Raw genomic sequence first — 17,414 nt, 5'->3', positions numbered from 1 at the left:
GCTGACATTTTGGGCTGGCGACTTTTGGAACTGCCGACATTTTGGACCAGCGACATTTTGGGCGTATACCGTATTGATTCGGCAAAGTCATCTAGCGTTAACATTTTTTCTGAAAAGACAGTTTTTATTTCTGACAACGTTGCTATATTCATTCAACTGCTGTTTGGCAAAATATTAACTCCAATTTTATCAAGACAATTAGCGTTTATTTTACAAGTTATATATAAGTAAAGTTTCTCTGAACTTACCGAAATATTTTCTTTCAATAGAAAAGTTTGTGTTTATAAAATTTAAACTGTTAGACATTTCATCCATCTCTCATGTATTGCTGGTACATGTTTTCTTTAATAGTTTATTTATTAAACTTGTTTTTTCATAGAAACTGATGAATTGCCTTATTAAATTTTATTTGCAGACTGATTTAATTTTGAACATGGGGAAGAAGATCATGGAAAACTACAGTATGGAAAACAGGTGATTTTATTTATTAAAGTACAATTTCTTATATTTATAAAAATGAGTGAACTGCTAAAAAGTTAATTAATCCTACCATTTCTATGCATAGCACAGTGTATAAACTTATTTTTATTGAAGAAGGGGAAAGATGTATATTAATGTTTAAAAGTAGAGCTTTTTATTAATTAACTTGGTGCTGTAGATTAAGCAGTGTGCATTAATTCTAGCATAGATAAAGCGTAAATAGTAGAAATAATTTGAAACATTTGAGAAATATTGGAAACAGTCCTGGTGTGTTATGCTTATTAAATGTCTTCTACAAAGGCTTTACTTCAAAGATTTGAATATTTATAAACTCAGTTGTGCAACAGACATACTGTACTCATCTCAGTTTTTGTGACAGACCTCTGGGGATACATAAACAGAGATTCCAATTAGATGGTCAGTCGAAGGCAGAATCCCGAGTGTTTATTGGCCAAGCAGGCTTTGAGTCAGAGAAAATGTTTGATGTATTGAAATTAATACTATAGGGACAGTTCCAATCCAATGTTACCTTCCTTCTTCTAATCAAGCTCGTAGCTAGGATTTTGTTAAGGAAGGGGGGGGGGGTCCAGGTTTGCACAAACTTTAAAAATGGAGGCATACTAAATCAGAAGCATTAACTGTTGATTGTATAAATTAGTACTATTCCAATTAACACTACTATTAAATACTATGATAATTAGCTTAATTAAGTAATTATGTAATATAAGTATGATAATTAAAACTTTGATCATTCTTCCCTGTAGCCCTTCATATTGCAAAGTCCATTTTTCTAAAAAAACTCTGGTTAACCTATAGGAACACGTAGATTATTACAGGCAGTATTCAAGACAGGGTTCGTACGGGTCATGGAAATCCTGGAAAGTCATGAAAAAAAAAATAAGCAAATTTCAAACCTGGAAAAGTCATGAAAAATTGAAATTTTTATTCTAAGTCATGGAAATTTATTTAAGGTCATGAAAAAATGTCCTTAGCGAAGAGAAAGTAACAGTTGCTAAAAGAGCATGAGAAATCTTGAGTGATTTAACAAACAGTATTACACAAAGGCTATTAAAACTGGAAAATTGAACACTCCCAAAAACAAATTTGAATTTTTAAATCTCATTGGCATCCACTGCTGTAGCAACCACTTGCCTTTTTTTGCAATGTGATTTTAGTGCTTGGACATCACTCATTTTGAATTTTCCATTATTTTCAACACATTTTACATTCTGCAGCAGCCAACTTGCTCATTTTTTATTTCGGCCATTCAAAAATGCAATTCAATTGCATCCGAGTTTGTTTCCATTACTCGTAAAAACCTTATTAGTAAATTTATCGGAGTTTATCTTAATTTGTTGAAGGTTTTTGAAAATGAAGATCTTTAGTCAGGTGATGGAATACAGAAAAATAGGGGAATTCGAAAACTCGAAAACAGTAGTATCCAACATACGGCCCGCAAAGCTAATTCATGTAAACCACTGCTATTTTCAATGTCAAGAATCACTAGACTCTACATTATACTCTAGCTATAGACTATGCAGTTACTATGTTCCAGAATTTCTGAACAAATTAATTTATATGCGTTTGAAAATGTGCAAATAAGTAAACATGTACATTTGAAGCAAAAGATTTATTCACTACTTAATGTTTTTCTTTTTTTAAATATCTGGAGTAGAAACATGAATTTCACAAAGAATGTAGCTTTACTTTAAAGAATCAAAATACTGTATAGTTATGTGGATGATTAAATGCACTGTTGACAGTAAAATGCAACTTTTGAAGCAATTTATTGAAACTTAGTAATTACTCATTCAACCTTTGTCCCATCCATTATCATTCTGCCGGTTTATAAAAAAAAATATTAGATATTTAAGCATCATTATAGTCCATTTACTGTATTTTTACTTTATGTAAATTTATATGATGAAGTCAAATTTGAATAGTTTAAATGCAATATACCACACAGCCCAGTTATTACATCCAGAAATATCGTATGTATGTTGGTCTATTGCATGTAGTTCTGCCTTAGCCCTGGCTTAGGGGCAGTACCTTGCTACTAAGAATAGTTTAATTTTTAGGATACTGATATTTTTCAATCACAAGTAAGTGCTTCGATGAGGTAGTGGCATTCACATAGAAGTCTTACTGATGCTCATTTCCAAAAGAATTGTTAAGTTTGATATTAAATAGTACCATTCTCTTCGTGTAAAAAGGTCATGAAAACTTTTATGAAATCATGAAAAAGTCATGGAATTTTTTCATCCAAATAAAGTATGAACCCTGTCAAGAGAAATATTATTCAGGCAAGAATCATCATAGAGAGTGAGTTTTAACAGGGAAGAGTGAGGCTAACTTGGAAACAATTTGAGATTTCTAGCTCAAAAACATAATGAGGGAAATTCGAGCATGGTGGACTATGATCATTCTTCCCCGTGGCCCTTCGTATATTTGCATGCAAAAAAAAGAAAGCTCATATTTATTTTAACTGCATTATCAACTGTCTTACTCTGTCTTACTCCATAATTCCCCACCCCTGACAGTTTCAAATTGAATTTTGGACAAAATTTAATGCTTCTATGAATGAAAATATCGCCAAGGCTCATTAAAGAGAAGCTCGAAATGTTTCTTTATTCATTTAAATTTTTGGAATTCTTTCAACGATAAGAAATGGAATGATACTTCTAATCTTCATCTTTTTTTATATTTTTTTTTTCATATAAAAGCTTAGGAAAACATTATTAAAGCTGTTCAGGCAACTAAAATACACAGGAAAGTGTCGTTACTCATTAATAAGTATTTTCTTGTGATGTGTTGCTTAAATAGGTATCTAAAGATCAGCTATGGTATTTACGATGAATTAAGTTAAACAATAAAATTTCTATGTCAAAATTTTGAAGAAAATTTGAATGATAATTTCTTGATAAATACTATTTATCAGGCCATCAAAGATATTGAAAATTTTTCTTGGACATTTTCTATTTAAGGAGTTTTGCACGCAGGGTCATTTAAGGGTGATAAGAGGAAGTATTACTTTTAGAACTTAGGAAAATTAATTCATGAGTCTGAACATATTTACGGACATATTGTATTCATAATATTTTTATGTATAGTCTTTAGCTTTTTGCCTTAAAACAAATAAATTAAATCAAATCCGTAGTTCTGTTTATTATGCTGATTCAAAACAACTTCTGTACAAAATATTCCATTCTAAATTTAAAATTTCAATTTAAACAACTGTAGGAGAAATGACCGATAGTAACAGTAATGAATTATAACAACAAAATGTGACACTCTAAACCTAGTTATTTTACTAACAATATTCAAATATAAAAATTTTAAATTTCTACAATTGGCGGTCATCAAATCTCAATCCTTTAGAAGGTAATCTTTGCCCTTCAGACAAAGATCCCTTGAAGGTAATCACCTCTTCGATGATTCTCCTTTTTAGTTCTTGTAGGGAATGGGGATGATGCTAATACCCTACAAGAACTGAAAAAGAGAATCATAAGAGGTGAATGCCATTTAGATTCAGATGTGCCAAAATGCAGCCAGAAGCTTCCAAAATCGGCTATATCAGTGCATTGCTACTGGAGGCCGCCATCTTGCAGATATCATTTTTAAACGTTAATGTTGAAAAACTGTTTGAAGTACCAAGTGTAATAGAAAAAATTCCAATCCTCTACATTTAATAGTATTTTATTTATTGCTCTCCAAAATTAGGGCATACCTTTCGCCGCACCCTTTATTTTTTTTTGATACAGCTGCACCAAAATTAGATATACCCTGTAAAAAGCTAATCATCTTTCGGTGACAAATATAAAAGGTTCATAGGTTGTTTGAAGCCTCAATTTGCAAACATTTTGCTCTAAGTCATCAGATGTTATAATCTAAAGGTTTAAGAGAAACAAATCTCCAGTAAAAACTCTAAGAAGAGTTGTAAATAAAAAATCTAGGTTTGATTTAAACTGATATTTTGAAATTATATAACAACTAGAAAATTGCCCGTCAAGATATGACAGATGAAAATTGAACGAAGCATTTGCCTGTTTGGTGACATTTTGATAGTTGACATTTTAAATCCTAACTCCAGTGGATTAACCCTAAGCTTCAGTAGATAGCGTTCATTGTTGACCACTTTTTCGTTTCTTCATTGCCCTGAAATGGCACAGTCTTACCAGACTGTGCCATTTCTGTGCCATTTCAGTTCAGATACCAGATTCAGTTCAACCTTGTCAAAATAAAACCTTTCCCTGCATTTTAAACATTACCGAAACATGTTATTAAATTATCATGGCGTGGCGTGAGTTTCATTGTTTATGACTTCAGGTGCGTTACTCAATCATTGGCTATTATATATATATATATATATATATATATATATATATGAAGATAAGAATAACTATTATTTTTGCATTCGGAATGTACTGTGCTTTTTAATTATGAATGTAGATACTTTTTAAATAATTCTTCAATACAAAGAATTCAGTATATAGCTATCAAAAAATTTGCTAAATGAAGCATATGCACGAATATTATATAGTATTTTATGGTTTAAAAATGGAACTAGAAGATAGAAGAAAATTTATATTTTCAGCTAAAACTAATCGATAACTTTTTCCTTTTGACCTAGTGAACACAATTCAGTTAGTACCCCACCTTTGACCAACAAAAAAGAGAAGGGAATCTGTTTCTGATTAAACTCAGGAAAACATCTCAAGTGTCGCTTTCCTCTTGGTATGACCTTCCGTCCTTCCCGCAAAAACATTCCTACAAATTTTCTGTCTCTCACATTTTCATCATTTATGACTCTCATCAATCTTTTGTTGATAATAAATGTTTGTTTACGAGCTGCCACAACTTTTCCTTGCGGGGAGGGGCACTAAGATAATGTCTCCTTTTCGGATGGCTTCAAAACTGAGAAATAGGAATTCATGAGCTGCTGGCGATTTTCTTGTGGGGCAGGGGAACAAGATCATGTCTCGTTTTCGGCAGGTCTGCGCCGCATACCACGGGTTGAAAACTTCTGTCGCCTACCCCCCCCCTCTCCCACCACCATCACCACCACCCCCAGAGGTTCTAATGTTCTGAGCTGAACTGAATGTGAGAAAGTTGTTGATTAATGAAAATATTTAGAATGAAAGATTATCAAAATTCGTTTTTTTTTTGGAGGGGGGGGGGAATTCTGTTCAATGGGGACAGTGACCTATCAGAAGAGGGGATCGGGACCCCATGGACCTCCCCCCCCCCCATAGCTACATTCCTGTTCCAATGTTCCTTTTATTTTCTACCTTTTTTTGGTTGCATACATTTTTTCTGATAGAAATGAAACTGTATTTTAAATATATGCAAAAGAATTTATAAAATTTGAAAAACTAAAAATGTAGCAACAGTTTTAATTGTGGTCTTGTCTGCACTTTTGTATTTTCAAAATCAGCTTTTCATCTGCCTTGCAAAATAACTAATCATCAACTAAAAACAAGTAAGCAGGGGTATTTTTCCCAGTCCTAATCTCTTTTCTCAAAAAATGTGGAAGGATGATTGGAATATTTAGGCACAACTGAGCCCATGTGTGAGAGTCTGTTATGAAAATATATTAATAGTTTTTACTAAAATGTATTCGCTAAGTCTATTCACTTAAAAATTTATATAAGTATAATAGTTCATAAACACATAAAATAAAAAGCATTAATGTTGTATTTGTAACAGTTTTCTAGCACAACAGACTTACAATATGAGTATAACCCACTAGATATTTTAAAAAATAATAACCAAGGTTAGGATGTTGATCCTAAATGCTTTTGGATTTACCCCCCCCCCCCCCTTCAAAAGTTATTCAACTGTCATGTAGCTGCTGAATAACTCGCATCTGCTGTCCAGAATCAGCTTTTTCATGTGTAAAAAAAATCTAAATCAAAGCTCTGTAAAGTATACGAGGGTGCCCATATAGGGAGGCAAGGGGGGGGGGCTCAAGCCCCACCCCCACCCCTCTCCTTTGAAATTAGAACTTCCTTGCTTTTAGTACTTTTTTCTTTGCAAAAATGTAAAAACATTTCTTCTCCATCCAGAAATGAATAAATTATTAAAATTGTCAAATTTTAATGACTGTAATCTGTCCTGAAATCGGTTTCCACAGGAAAAATATTCTGCTAAACCACGGGGAAATATTTGAGCCCCCCCCCCCTTGCAACTTTGCATATGGGGGCCCATGAAAGTATATGTTTGATAAGATGAAGCTTTACCTTGAGAATGTTTACTTTTTTGGAAGCTCATTGAAATAGGAGTTTAGTTAGTTGGATCATCTTTGTTGTAGTATTATGAAAGTATTCCAACTCAAATCTGTGCCAATAATGCTTCTCTTTTTCAGTAAACTCTCCAAAAGTAAGTAAAATCTTTCATCTTCATTTTTTCAAAGCCATACGGTTCCCAATCTAGATTTTCTGTTTTGCACAATGGTTGAACACTTCCAAGAAGTGTTCAACCATTTTGAAGTCCAAGACTTCTAGCCAACTGAAGTCTTGGACAGACAGAGGAAAAAAGGCTATTTTAGTTGAAATTATATCTAATGAAAATGCTTCTTGGACTAATGATTGCTCTACAAAGACCGAATGTAATATTATTATATTGTAAAAGTTTCTCACAAGAAGTAGAAAAAACAACCTTTATTTCTTTTGAAATGGATGATACATAGTGAGGTTTGGGCACTATACCTTGAACTCTGGTGGAGAAAGGATTATATGATTTTATTTGTTAAAATAGCAGTGAAGAAATCAGTTTGCTTTATTATCAACATACTGTAATGATTATCAGCCAATAAAAAGTGTTGCTCCTCTTTTTCTAAGCAGAATGTACCATATCAAAGATTATTAGCCCCATGTTGGTAATAATTGAGTTTTTAAACCAGCGGAAATCTTATTCCCAGCTGTAAATATTTTCCCAAATAGTTTGGAACTATATAATATGTAAGTTATAGCTGTTTTATTTTGCTAATATGGCTTTAACTTTAACAAAATGCATCAGAATTGTTGCAGATAGTATGCATACCTATAACTATACTTGTTAGTCTGTTACAAATTCAATGCTAATCTATTATGTACGATTTTTTTTTTTTTTTCATATTAACTCTGGTACAAATGATATTTTTGGAAAAACTACTTGTTGAATCACCTTTGTTTTAAATATATATTTTTCCTTAAGAATTGACTATTATTTTCTACTTAATAAGTAGGAATGGAGCTGAATTAACTGAGACAGAAAGTTTTTATTGCTCTAATTCAGTATTTCTGCTGTTCCATCCTTGTAACATGTTGAAAATATTAGGTTTTTATTCAGGTAAATTTTATTTAAAGTGTTTTCAAGTTTTTTTTTTTTTTTCTTCTAGCTCAAATTCACTTATTTGCTTGACAATTGCTGTTGTATCCTTAAGCCAAACTTCTATTGAAGAGTTCAAAGACTGGGTTTCTACTGTATGCAATGCCATGCATGAGAAACTATTGGAAGAAGATCAGTCATCCATGGCTTTTGAAGTAAAATTGCTGAACATTTTTATGCTGGAAAAAAAAACTTAATAAAATTAATTATTTGTCTAACTTTTAAAAACATACTTAATATAAAGCTTTATTTTGTTTTAAAAGTAGGAAATCTTTGCTAGACAAATTATTCAAACCTGGATTTAAACATACTGTGAATTCCCATTACAACAAACTGCAAGAAACTGCAAAATTTTGCTGTTTGTTACAGGAATTTCATTGTAAGGGAAGCTTCAGCAATATGATGGAAGTTAAATCAAGACTGAAAATTATTGTTAAATTAAAAAAAAAGATTTAAAAAACAAAGAAACTAAAAAGTAAAAAAATATTGGTCACATTTACATACGATTTCCCACCCAAACCTATAAATCAAATTTATTTTACAATTCCAGAACAAAAATCAACTAAACACCCAATTATAAAATAAACACTGATTTTAATTACTATACGATGAATTATTTTAACTAGTGTTTGCCCAGTGGTTGAAATTCAACCATATTCATAAATGAATATTTGAGAAAACTTGCATGAATTTAACTATTTCTAACATTTTATTTCTACTCTTACTCATGTTTACTGCATGTCTGGAAACATACAATTTTTATATTTACGCACAATACCAAACAGTAATAATTTATTCCAATTTTGCTTTTTGTCTGTTAATCTCAAAATAAGTGGATGAAAAGGAATATTTCGGCAATAGGGTGGTTTCCGAAATTTAAAGAAATATTTTTTTCTGAAAGAGCTTGCTTAAAAACATAGGTTTTAACCATTTTTTAAACAATTTGAAAAAATCTAATATTTTTTAACAATTTTTTTAATTGGTGCGCAGATTGAAATTCATTTTTTACTCTTCTGCACATGGCATCAAAAGTGATGAAATGTCGTTCACTGATGCCATTAGCGCACAGAACAAATTATCATGACCTGGAAACGCGGTTGACAACAAAGCGTAAACATTTAGTGCAGCAGTGGAGTAGTGCGCCAAAGTACATCACTTGTAACGTCATAAAAACCACTCCTTTTTTCCAAAACCAGACAGTTAAGAAAATTAATAAAAAATAACTGTTGGGAAAATAAAAGTTTTTTCTGGCTCCACATTTTTTTTATTTTTTTTGCTGATTATATCAATTTTAGTAACTAAAAGTAGTACTTTTGACTGAAGGAAACAATCCCATAGAGAAATTGGTGTAGTCGTCAAATTCTTGGCTTGAATAATTTTATTTTGAATACAATGTTGCTTTGTTCTAATCCTATGCAAATAGATATTTCCCTACTCTTTGTTTACATATGCAAAGGAAAGACATTTTTCGTGCTGGCACCCCCCAAGTAGCATCAATCATCGGATTTTGCTCGACCAATCATCGACTCCTCCTAAACTCATCTTGTAATGCACGCTGATATCGTTGCAATCAGAATCCGAGAACGGTTTTCGATGAGCTGTTTTTTGTCAGAAAACTATATCCTTACGATCAAATTTTCCGTTGAAAATTTGCCGAGCTGCATTTCATCAGAAAAAGAGATTGTAACGATCAAATTTTCCGATGAAAATTTGCTGAGCTGGATTTTATTGGAAAAAAAGATCGTAACGATCAAATTTTCCGATGAAAATTTGCCGAGCTGCATTTCATCGGAAAAAGAGATCGTACCGATCAAATTTTCTGATGAAAATTTTCCGAGCGAAATTTCATCGAAAAACAAAATCGTAACGATAAAATTTTACAATGAAAATTTGCTGAGCTACATTTCATCGGAAAAAGAAATCTTAACGATCAAATTTTCCGATGAAAATTTGCCGAGCTACATTTTATCGGAAAAAGAGATCGTAACGATCAAATTTTCCGATGAAAATTTGCCGAGTTACATTTCATAGGAAAAAAAAGTGGGTCGTTTAAATTTTCCAATAAAAATTTTCCTAATCTAAAATTTTTGGAAATCTCCAATATGTTAAAATAGGATAAGTTTTATTATTCGAATAATCCGACTATTGATCAAACCTAAGGCTATACGAATCAACATTCAGGGTTGAGAATCGGAGGAAAAATGACTGACTTTGACTCCAAATCCGACTCCTGGATTTTGGGTTTACTCCGATTTGCTGCAAAATCAATTCAACTTTAACTCCACGATTCCAACCCCGATTACCTCACTGGAATTGCGAACAAAATGAGACTCCCACTCTTGAATGATTTCTCTCTATCTCCAAAACAATTCCACTCCGTTCAATTTGACTCCCAAAATTACCGACTCCGACTCGGTTTGCCGGCAAAAAGGTCGACTCCGACTCTTCGCTTAGCTGGCGCCAGAAGTATATTCACTGAATAAAATTCTCACTTTCCGTCCAGAAATCTGTCATGGCCTTACCCCCTGATAGATGGCACCACAAATGATTTTCCATTTAACACATTACTTTCCTCCTTAGAAGGAACATTACTTGTCTAGTGGTTAGCATATGAATCTCGTATTCTAGAGGTTCAGGGTTCGATTCCCGGCTAAACCGACTTAGATTGAAATCATGAATCACATTCATCAAAAGTAAGAAATTATAAATTAAATCAACAAGTTTTTAAAAAAAAATTAAAATATATTAAATAATTGTTCCAAATGACGTCGACCGAAAATACCCCTCCTGAAAGTTTTCAAGATGGTGGAAGGGTCACGTGGTCATCCAACCCAGCTAGCACACGAACATTGGCCCAACATTATTATATTACATTGGACCAGCGTCGGCATCTTATGTCGGAACGTACCTTAAAACGGTATGTCGGAAAACGGTTATGCAACGGTTGGTTATTGGTTAGTTTCAAACGTTATTCTAATGTAAAATACAACTGTAAACTAACCATTTACAAACGTAATTTTGATGTAAAATACAACGTTCAACCAATGTTGTTCCAATGTAAAATTCAACACTAAACTAACCATTTAAAAACGTAATTTCGATGTAAAAAGCAACGCTTAACCAACATTTTCTAATGTTGTTCCAATGTAAAACACAACGGTAAACTAACAATTTCCAAACGTAATTTCGATGTAAAAAAACAACTCTAAACCTACATTTTCTAATGATATTCCACTATGAATTTCCACGCTAAACCAACTATCTTCCAATGTTATCTACTTTAACTGTAGCATTTCATTAATAAAATAAGTATTACGAGGTGCTCTTAGAAGAGCGAGTGTAAAGAATAATTTTTCATTCATATTAGCATAAAATGATAAAATGGCTGAATTTGACATACAATTTATCATTTCTCTATCATTTACAAACGTTTCAATAGAATATGAACAAAAATTAAGATATTGATAATTCTTACCTTTTATTTTTCTGAATAATTACTCGAAAATTATCTTCATATGCATACATTAGTTTCTTTTTTTCTTTTTCAGGAAATATTAATTACCAGCTAGCTTATTCTTAAGACAGAATAAAATTTTTTACTTTAAAATTCTGCCATGAAAAATAACCTAGCTTGTTTGAAGGTTCAATTTTGCTTTGACCTGAAATAAGAATTAAAAAAAAAGAAATAAATAAATAAATAAAAATAAAAAATAAAGAAAAAACATACGCATACACATTCAGTTAGAATCTTCATAACAATTAAAATGACGTGGGTTAAACTTGAATATCATAAAAACTATTTATTTTATTGTTTTGTCGAACTATTATACTCTCCCATTTCATTCAAAAGTTCATGTTCATTGATTTTTTTTTTTTCATTTTATTATTAGGGAAAGAATTTTAATGTATTTTATCCATCAACGAGAAAAGTTCATTCAAAGACACAATTTTATTTCTATGGTAAATTGCACGTGTATTGTGCGTTAAAAATTACAAAAGCTAAACAAAGGAACAACATGAAATTCTAAAACAAATTCAAAGCATTCACAAAATTCTCTAAAAAAACTAGTTAAAGCATCTATCAAAAAGAAAAAAAAGAAAATCAGTTTTTATGAGCAAAAATTTCAAGAATTTCGATTCATCGGAGACCCCTCCCCCCAAAAAAAAGAGAAAATTCCCCTAGAAACAACCTGCCCCTAAAAACCCCTGCCAAAATGAATTTGTAGAAAAAATTCAAGCAGTTTAAAACAAGAAAAATCTAGACCTGCACAGCCGCAATGATTTGTCGTGCTTGGAAAACAAATAAAAGTAGAATGCACTTAATAATCAAACACACACATACAAAAAAAAACAATGTTTTATCTTAGTTTTAAATTTATTGAAATAAAGAAAAATAGTTGGAAAAATGAATTAAATTACTTTGGAAGACTTGAGTACTTGCGAGGATTGAACACTTGCCGTGAGCAAGTACGACACGTGTGAATGTGTATGTGACCCTGAAAAAGGAAATGGCTATGCCCCTGGCGCATTCCTCCCTCACCCCTTTTTCAAGTCCTGGGTCTCAACAAGACTGCAGAGGCGGGGGGGGGGGCTTATGGGACGCATTACGCACGCTTCGCAGAACGCGCAAATCAGCAACCAGCTTGTAATAAATGGGCGTAAATGTGAAACATGTTTGAAGGTGAGAAATAAGTTGAGAATGCGTTTAGTCAGATATAGGTCGGTTTTAAAACCATCCTCCGATGCTTCGAATGATCGGATGAGTGTATGAAAAAACCAATATCTCAGGGTTCGTACGCCCTTGAAAAACCTTGAAAAGTGCTTGAAAAAAAAAAGTTCATTTTCAAGTGCTTGAAAACCTTGAAAAAGTTTTAAAACCTTGAAAAAGTTTCTTAGTGCTTAAATTCTCTCAAAAATCAACGAATTGTGCTTAGAATTTTTAAAAAAGTATTTCACCAATGCAATTTTCTGAACATGTGTTCAGTATGCAACATCGCGAAAAATTGCTTCCGTGTTTGGGATTTCAATCCTTTTGCATCTTGTAAATATTTTGATGTTTTTTACAACCGAAAGATATTTTGACATATGGTACCTTAGATTAGTTTATTTTTTGTTTAATTTCATTAATTAACAAAGTAATTAATTTGGAAACCATGACAACATTGAACTTACTCGGGTTTCGCGGAAAATTGCTGTTGTGTTTGAAATTTCAATCTTTTTTCATCATGCAAATATTTACATATTTTGGCTAATCAAATGTTAGTTTCGCATATGCTACCTTAGATTAGTATATTTTTTGTTTAATTTTGATCAAAAACAAATAAATTTATTTCATGGGAAACATGCCACGTCGAACGAACTCAGACTTTGCGAAAAATTGCTTCTCGTGTTTGAAATTTCAATCTTTTTGCATCTTGCAAATATTTAAACATATTCACTAACCGGATGTTATTTTCATATTTGCTACCGTAGATTAGCATATTTTATGTTTAATTTCAGTAAAATATAAGTTTATTTTATGGGAAACATGACAACATTAAACTTAATTCGCGAAAATTTGCTTCCCTTGTTTGAGATCTCAATCCTTTTGCATTTTGTAAATATTTTTATATTTTTGGCAATTAGTAGTTATTTTGATACTGCTACATCAGATTAGCTTATTTTATTTTTTATTTTAATAACTAAAGAGTTAAAGAATTTATTATCTTGGTCTTGTTTAATTATTTGCTTATTTATTTTTGCAATTTTGAATGATTATCTTTACCTAATTTTTGGTCATAACAGATTTTTTTTTAAAAAATTTAAATTTCAGCAGTTGAGCATCTAACAAATTAACTTAAAGTTTGTTTTTTAAATATAAAGTTGATTTATATAATTTTATTTATAAGTACATCATTTTTTATGTCTGCTAAAATAAATAAGGTGTATAACAGGGGTGGTTGTGTTATGATTATTCACTTGAAATTCAATAGTGTTCGTTTTTTATGCTTTTACCTCCCTATATCTCCAATTTTCCCCCTTTTCCTCAAATGTTCAAAGTTACTACTTTATTAAGGTTGTGGGTACTTGGAGCTTACTGAAAGAGGCTTTAATCAGCAAAGGGGTAGATAGCTTAAGGAGGGTCATTCATCTTCATTTGGATCTAATAAATTGACCAGTACCAGCCTAGCTAGGCCCAGTGCCTGTTGCTGGTTATCAACAGGCCCTGGGCATGGTATTTCTATGCAGAATATTTTGACTTAATAAACTATTTTATGAATTGTATGCATAGCAAAAGTTATTGTTGTACATATGTATATTCAAGTAATAGGGGTCTTAGTTTTAAAAATTATTCCCCCCCCCCTCGCTCCATTTTGCTCTTTGAAACTTTCAGGTGATTTTTTATGAATTCACAAATCACAATTACACCTGAATATTATTGCCTTTCTAAATTTAAATTCTAATTTCAACAATAACCCTTTTTTTCCCAACTACTTTTGTCATAATATGTGTCAACTTCTTGTGAATCTTTTCAATTTCGAAATATGGCTCTATAAATCTCAACTTGCACATTTATTGTCTATTGCGAGCAAGGCCGGATTAAGGATTCGGAAGCCCATAGGCATTAGAAGTGATGGGGCTCCCTAGAGCCATGGCAAGGTCAAAAAACGGGGGGGGGAGAGGTATGGGGGGGATCTGCAATGTCTAAATTTTTCACTCGCAAACGTGCACACGCATATACTTTTATTGCATAGAAACAGGGAAGGGGGAGGGGCCTTTTTTGAGGAAAATTTAACTTTTTTTAACGTATTTTCAACAAATATATTTCTCCGGGGCCCCTCAGAACCTCGGGGCCCCTAGGCTACTGCCTACTTTGCCTATTTAGTAATCCGGCCCTGATTGCAAGTTAATCAATGAAAGCTGAATAGACTCAAGTTTGCATTCAGAGTATTTATCACTGCTTAAGCTGCTTTTTTTTCTGCACCTGAATATTATTGCCTTTCTAAATTTAAATTCTAATTTCAACAATAACCCATTTTTTCCCAAAATAAAACTACTTTTGTCATAATATATGTCAACTTCTTGTGAATCTTTTCAGTTTCGAAATATGGCTCTATAAATCTGAACTTGCACATTTATTGTCTATTGCAAGTTAATCAATGAAAGCTTTATAAGCTCAAGTTTGCATTCAGAGCATTTATCACTGCTTAAGCTGCTTTTGTATATTTTGAGGTGTAGAGACTGGACTGTGGACTTTCATAAACTTTTCTTACTTCCTAATTTTTAAATTTACTCGAGGACAGTTGAAATGCCTTATTGGCTGAACAGCTAATAAATACATACGAATAATTGATTTGCATACTTATAAATGATTTGCAAACCTAATATTTTTAGAACTTAATAGTGCAAACTGAAATAACTTTCTGGGTAGTGTTTTTGTCCTAACCGCCCTTATATTGTACCACTGTATAGATATTGGAAATAAATGTTCAAACCGGGGGGGGGGGGGGAGTGACTTCAAAAACTCATCTCTGGCAATGCCATTGAACTTGGGTATTTTAGTTTCTTCCCATAAAAGCACTTGTGAAAGGTTTTTTTTTAAGTATTAATTTGCTGATACTAGAAAATCTACAAACCTCTGACTGCTGCAACCTTTGAAAAACCTCAAAATTAAACCTCTTGGTATACTTTTCAAACATTTTCAGAAAAACTTTCAACGCAGTAGATCTTTCATCAAAGCGTCTCTCGTTGTAGAAAAAGCAATTTTGTTTTCCTATACATTTTTGTATTATTGCCTTATTTCCATGTGTTTGTAGTAAATGAAATCTGCATACAATATTTTTAGTACAAATTTATGATATTGCCTTGAAAACAAAATTTTTTACCTTGAAAAGTACTTGAAAAGTGCTTGAATTTTTTTCTGCCTAAAGGGTATGAACCCTGTATCTAACCAAAGCATATTTCCAACCATTACGATGCATTTTCAACCTTTCTCCAACGTAAATCCTATTGGGAAGATAGCGGACCCCCATTCCCACTGTTAATTTTTTTTTCCTCCTTCTTGTCCCTATATCATGGTTGTTACTACTTCTCATTGTATTTTCATCTTAAATTCATCACCTCGGAACAGCACTGCTCATATATTGCTCCAAATCTCATTGTATTTTCATCCAAAATTCATCGCCTAGGAACTGTGCTGCTCGTATATTGCTCCATATCTCATCGTATTTTCATCCAAAATTCATCACCTCGGAGTAGCACTGCTCGTATATTGCTCCAAATGTCATCAGTATAGGGAGCAAAATTCATCGGATTTCAATGATCGGATTCTACTATTGCCGATGAGACATATTGGAGCAATTTCCGATGAAAACTCATCGGAATCCGATGAACGCCCGATGAGTTGTTGCTACTCGGGCCCTGATTAAGGGGTGGGGCACCCCTGATTAATATTAATGTTTTATGGTACTTTCTTTAACACTGAGTAAAGAAAGTACCTTTGTTTTATGGCACTTCCTTTAACAATAGGTCTCATATTTAATCGTTTAATAGGGAAATTAAATGAAGTTTATTGTTTTTTGCCCATAACTTTTTTTTAAAAAAACAAATATGGTGAAGCAAAGGTTTGGGACCCTAGTTAGACCACCACTATCCATTGAACTAAAAAAAACCATAAAAATCGTTTCACGAAGTGAGATGCTATAAATTAACAGCAAAGGGTAAATAGCTAATTTGAAGAGTTCCCTCATTTCCTCCAGAATCCCTTTTACCTGGACTTGATGACCATTGGACGACCGGGAGAAGTATACCCTTTCAAACAGAAAAAGAATTGTTCTCATAAAGGGAACATAATACATAAAAAAAATTCTGGCAAAGTCTGTTAATTAGTATTGCCATAACTGTAAATTAAAATAACAGCGTCCTGAAATATTAAATCTAGAATACTTGTCAAACCTCAAAAATCGGACACCAGTTGCCTTATATTTATTAAGAAATACAAATTTTATCGTTGGAAGGGGGGGGGGGGGGTGGACGTTTGTCTTCAATTCCCCTTGAATTAAACACTAAATATATTTAAAAACTGAAACATTACAAAAAAATTAATGACTAATTAGAGTTACTTATTTGCAAAAAATATATATTAAATTAATTAATTCAACTATTTGCACAGCAAAACACAATTTATTGATTTGCTACATCAGTAATAGATACATTAGTAAGAATATAATCAAAATTCACATGTGGCGGCGTGAAAATTAAACCTCCCGATGGCGTCAGTGTTAAATATTGTTCAAGACAAGACTCCTCCGTAGAGAAAATGCATCATTTATGGCAAAACCACGTTACCTGTGACGTATCGCTCAGGTGACGTAAGTTGGATTACGTAGCCACAACACATGAAATTCAAAGTTTCTTAGATTTCTCTGAGACCCCTCATCATATCCAGACAAAATTACAATGGGACCATCTGGAAAGAATTTTTTAAATCGGTTCAGGCATCATGGAGAAGTTAGAAAACATATATAAAAAGCCGAAGACAAATGCATAACCTCCTTTGAAGTCGGATGAAAATAAAAATTTAGTAC

At 32.4% G+C, this 17,414-nt stretch overlaps 1 protein-coding gene across 1 annotated transcript in view; it reads left to right on the top strand.

The window, feature by feature from the left end:
• The window catches only part of LOC129229454 (focadhesin-like), a gene marked incomplete in the record, with an annotated part of 113,314 nt that overhangs the window by 61,303 nt on the left and 34,597 nt on the right, over positions 1 to 17,414 (top strand). The window contains 2 exon segments of the mRNA XM_054863771.1: positions 416 to 474; positions 7,859 to 8,003. Of these exon segments, the coding sequence (XP_054719746.1) occupies positions 416 to 474; positions 7,859 to 8,003 (204 nt within the window).

Source organism: Uloborus diversus, chromosome 1 (assembly GCF_026930045.1).
Source record: "Uloborus diversus isolate 005 chromosome 1, Udiv.v.3.1, whole genome shotgun sequence".
Lineage (NCBI taxonomy): Eukaryota > Metazoa > Arthropoda > Arachnida > Araneae > Uloboridae > Uloborus > Uloborus diversus.
Note: the sequence above shows the minus strand (reverse complement) of the source record. Positions and strands in the feature narration are given on the sequence as shown.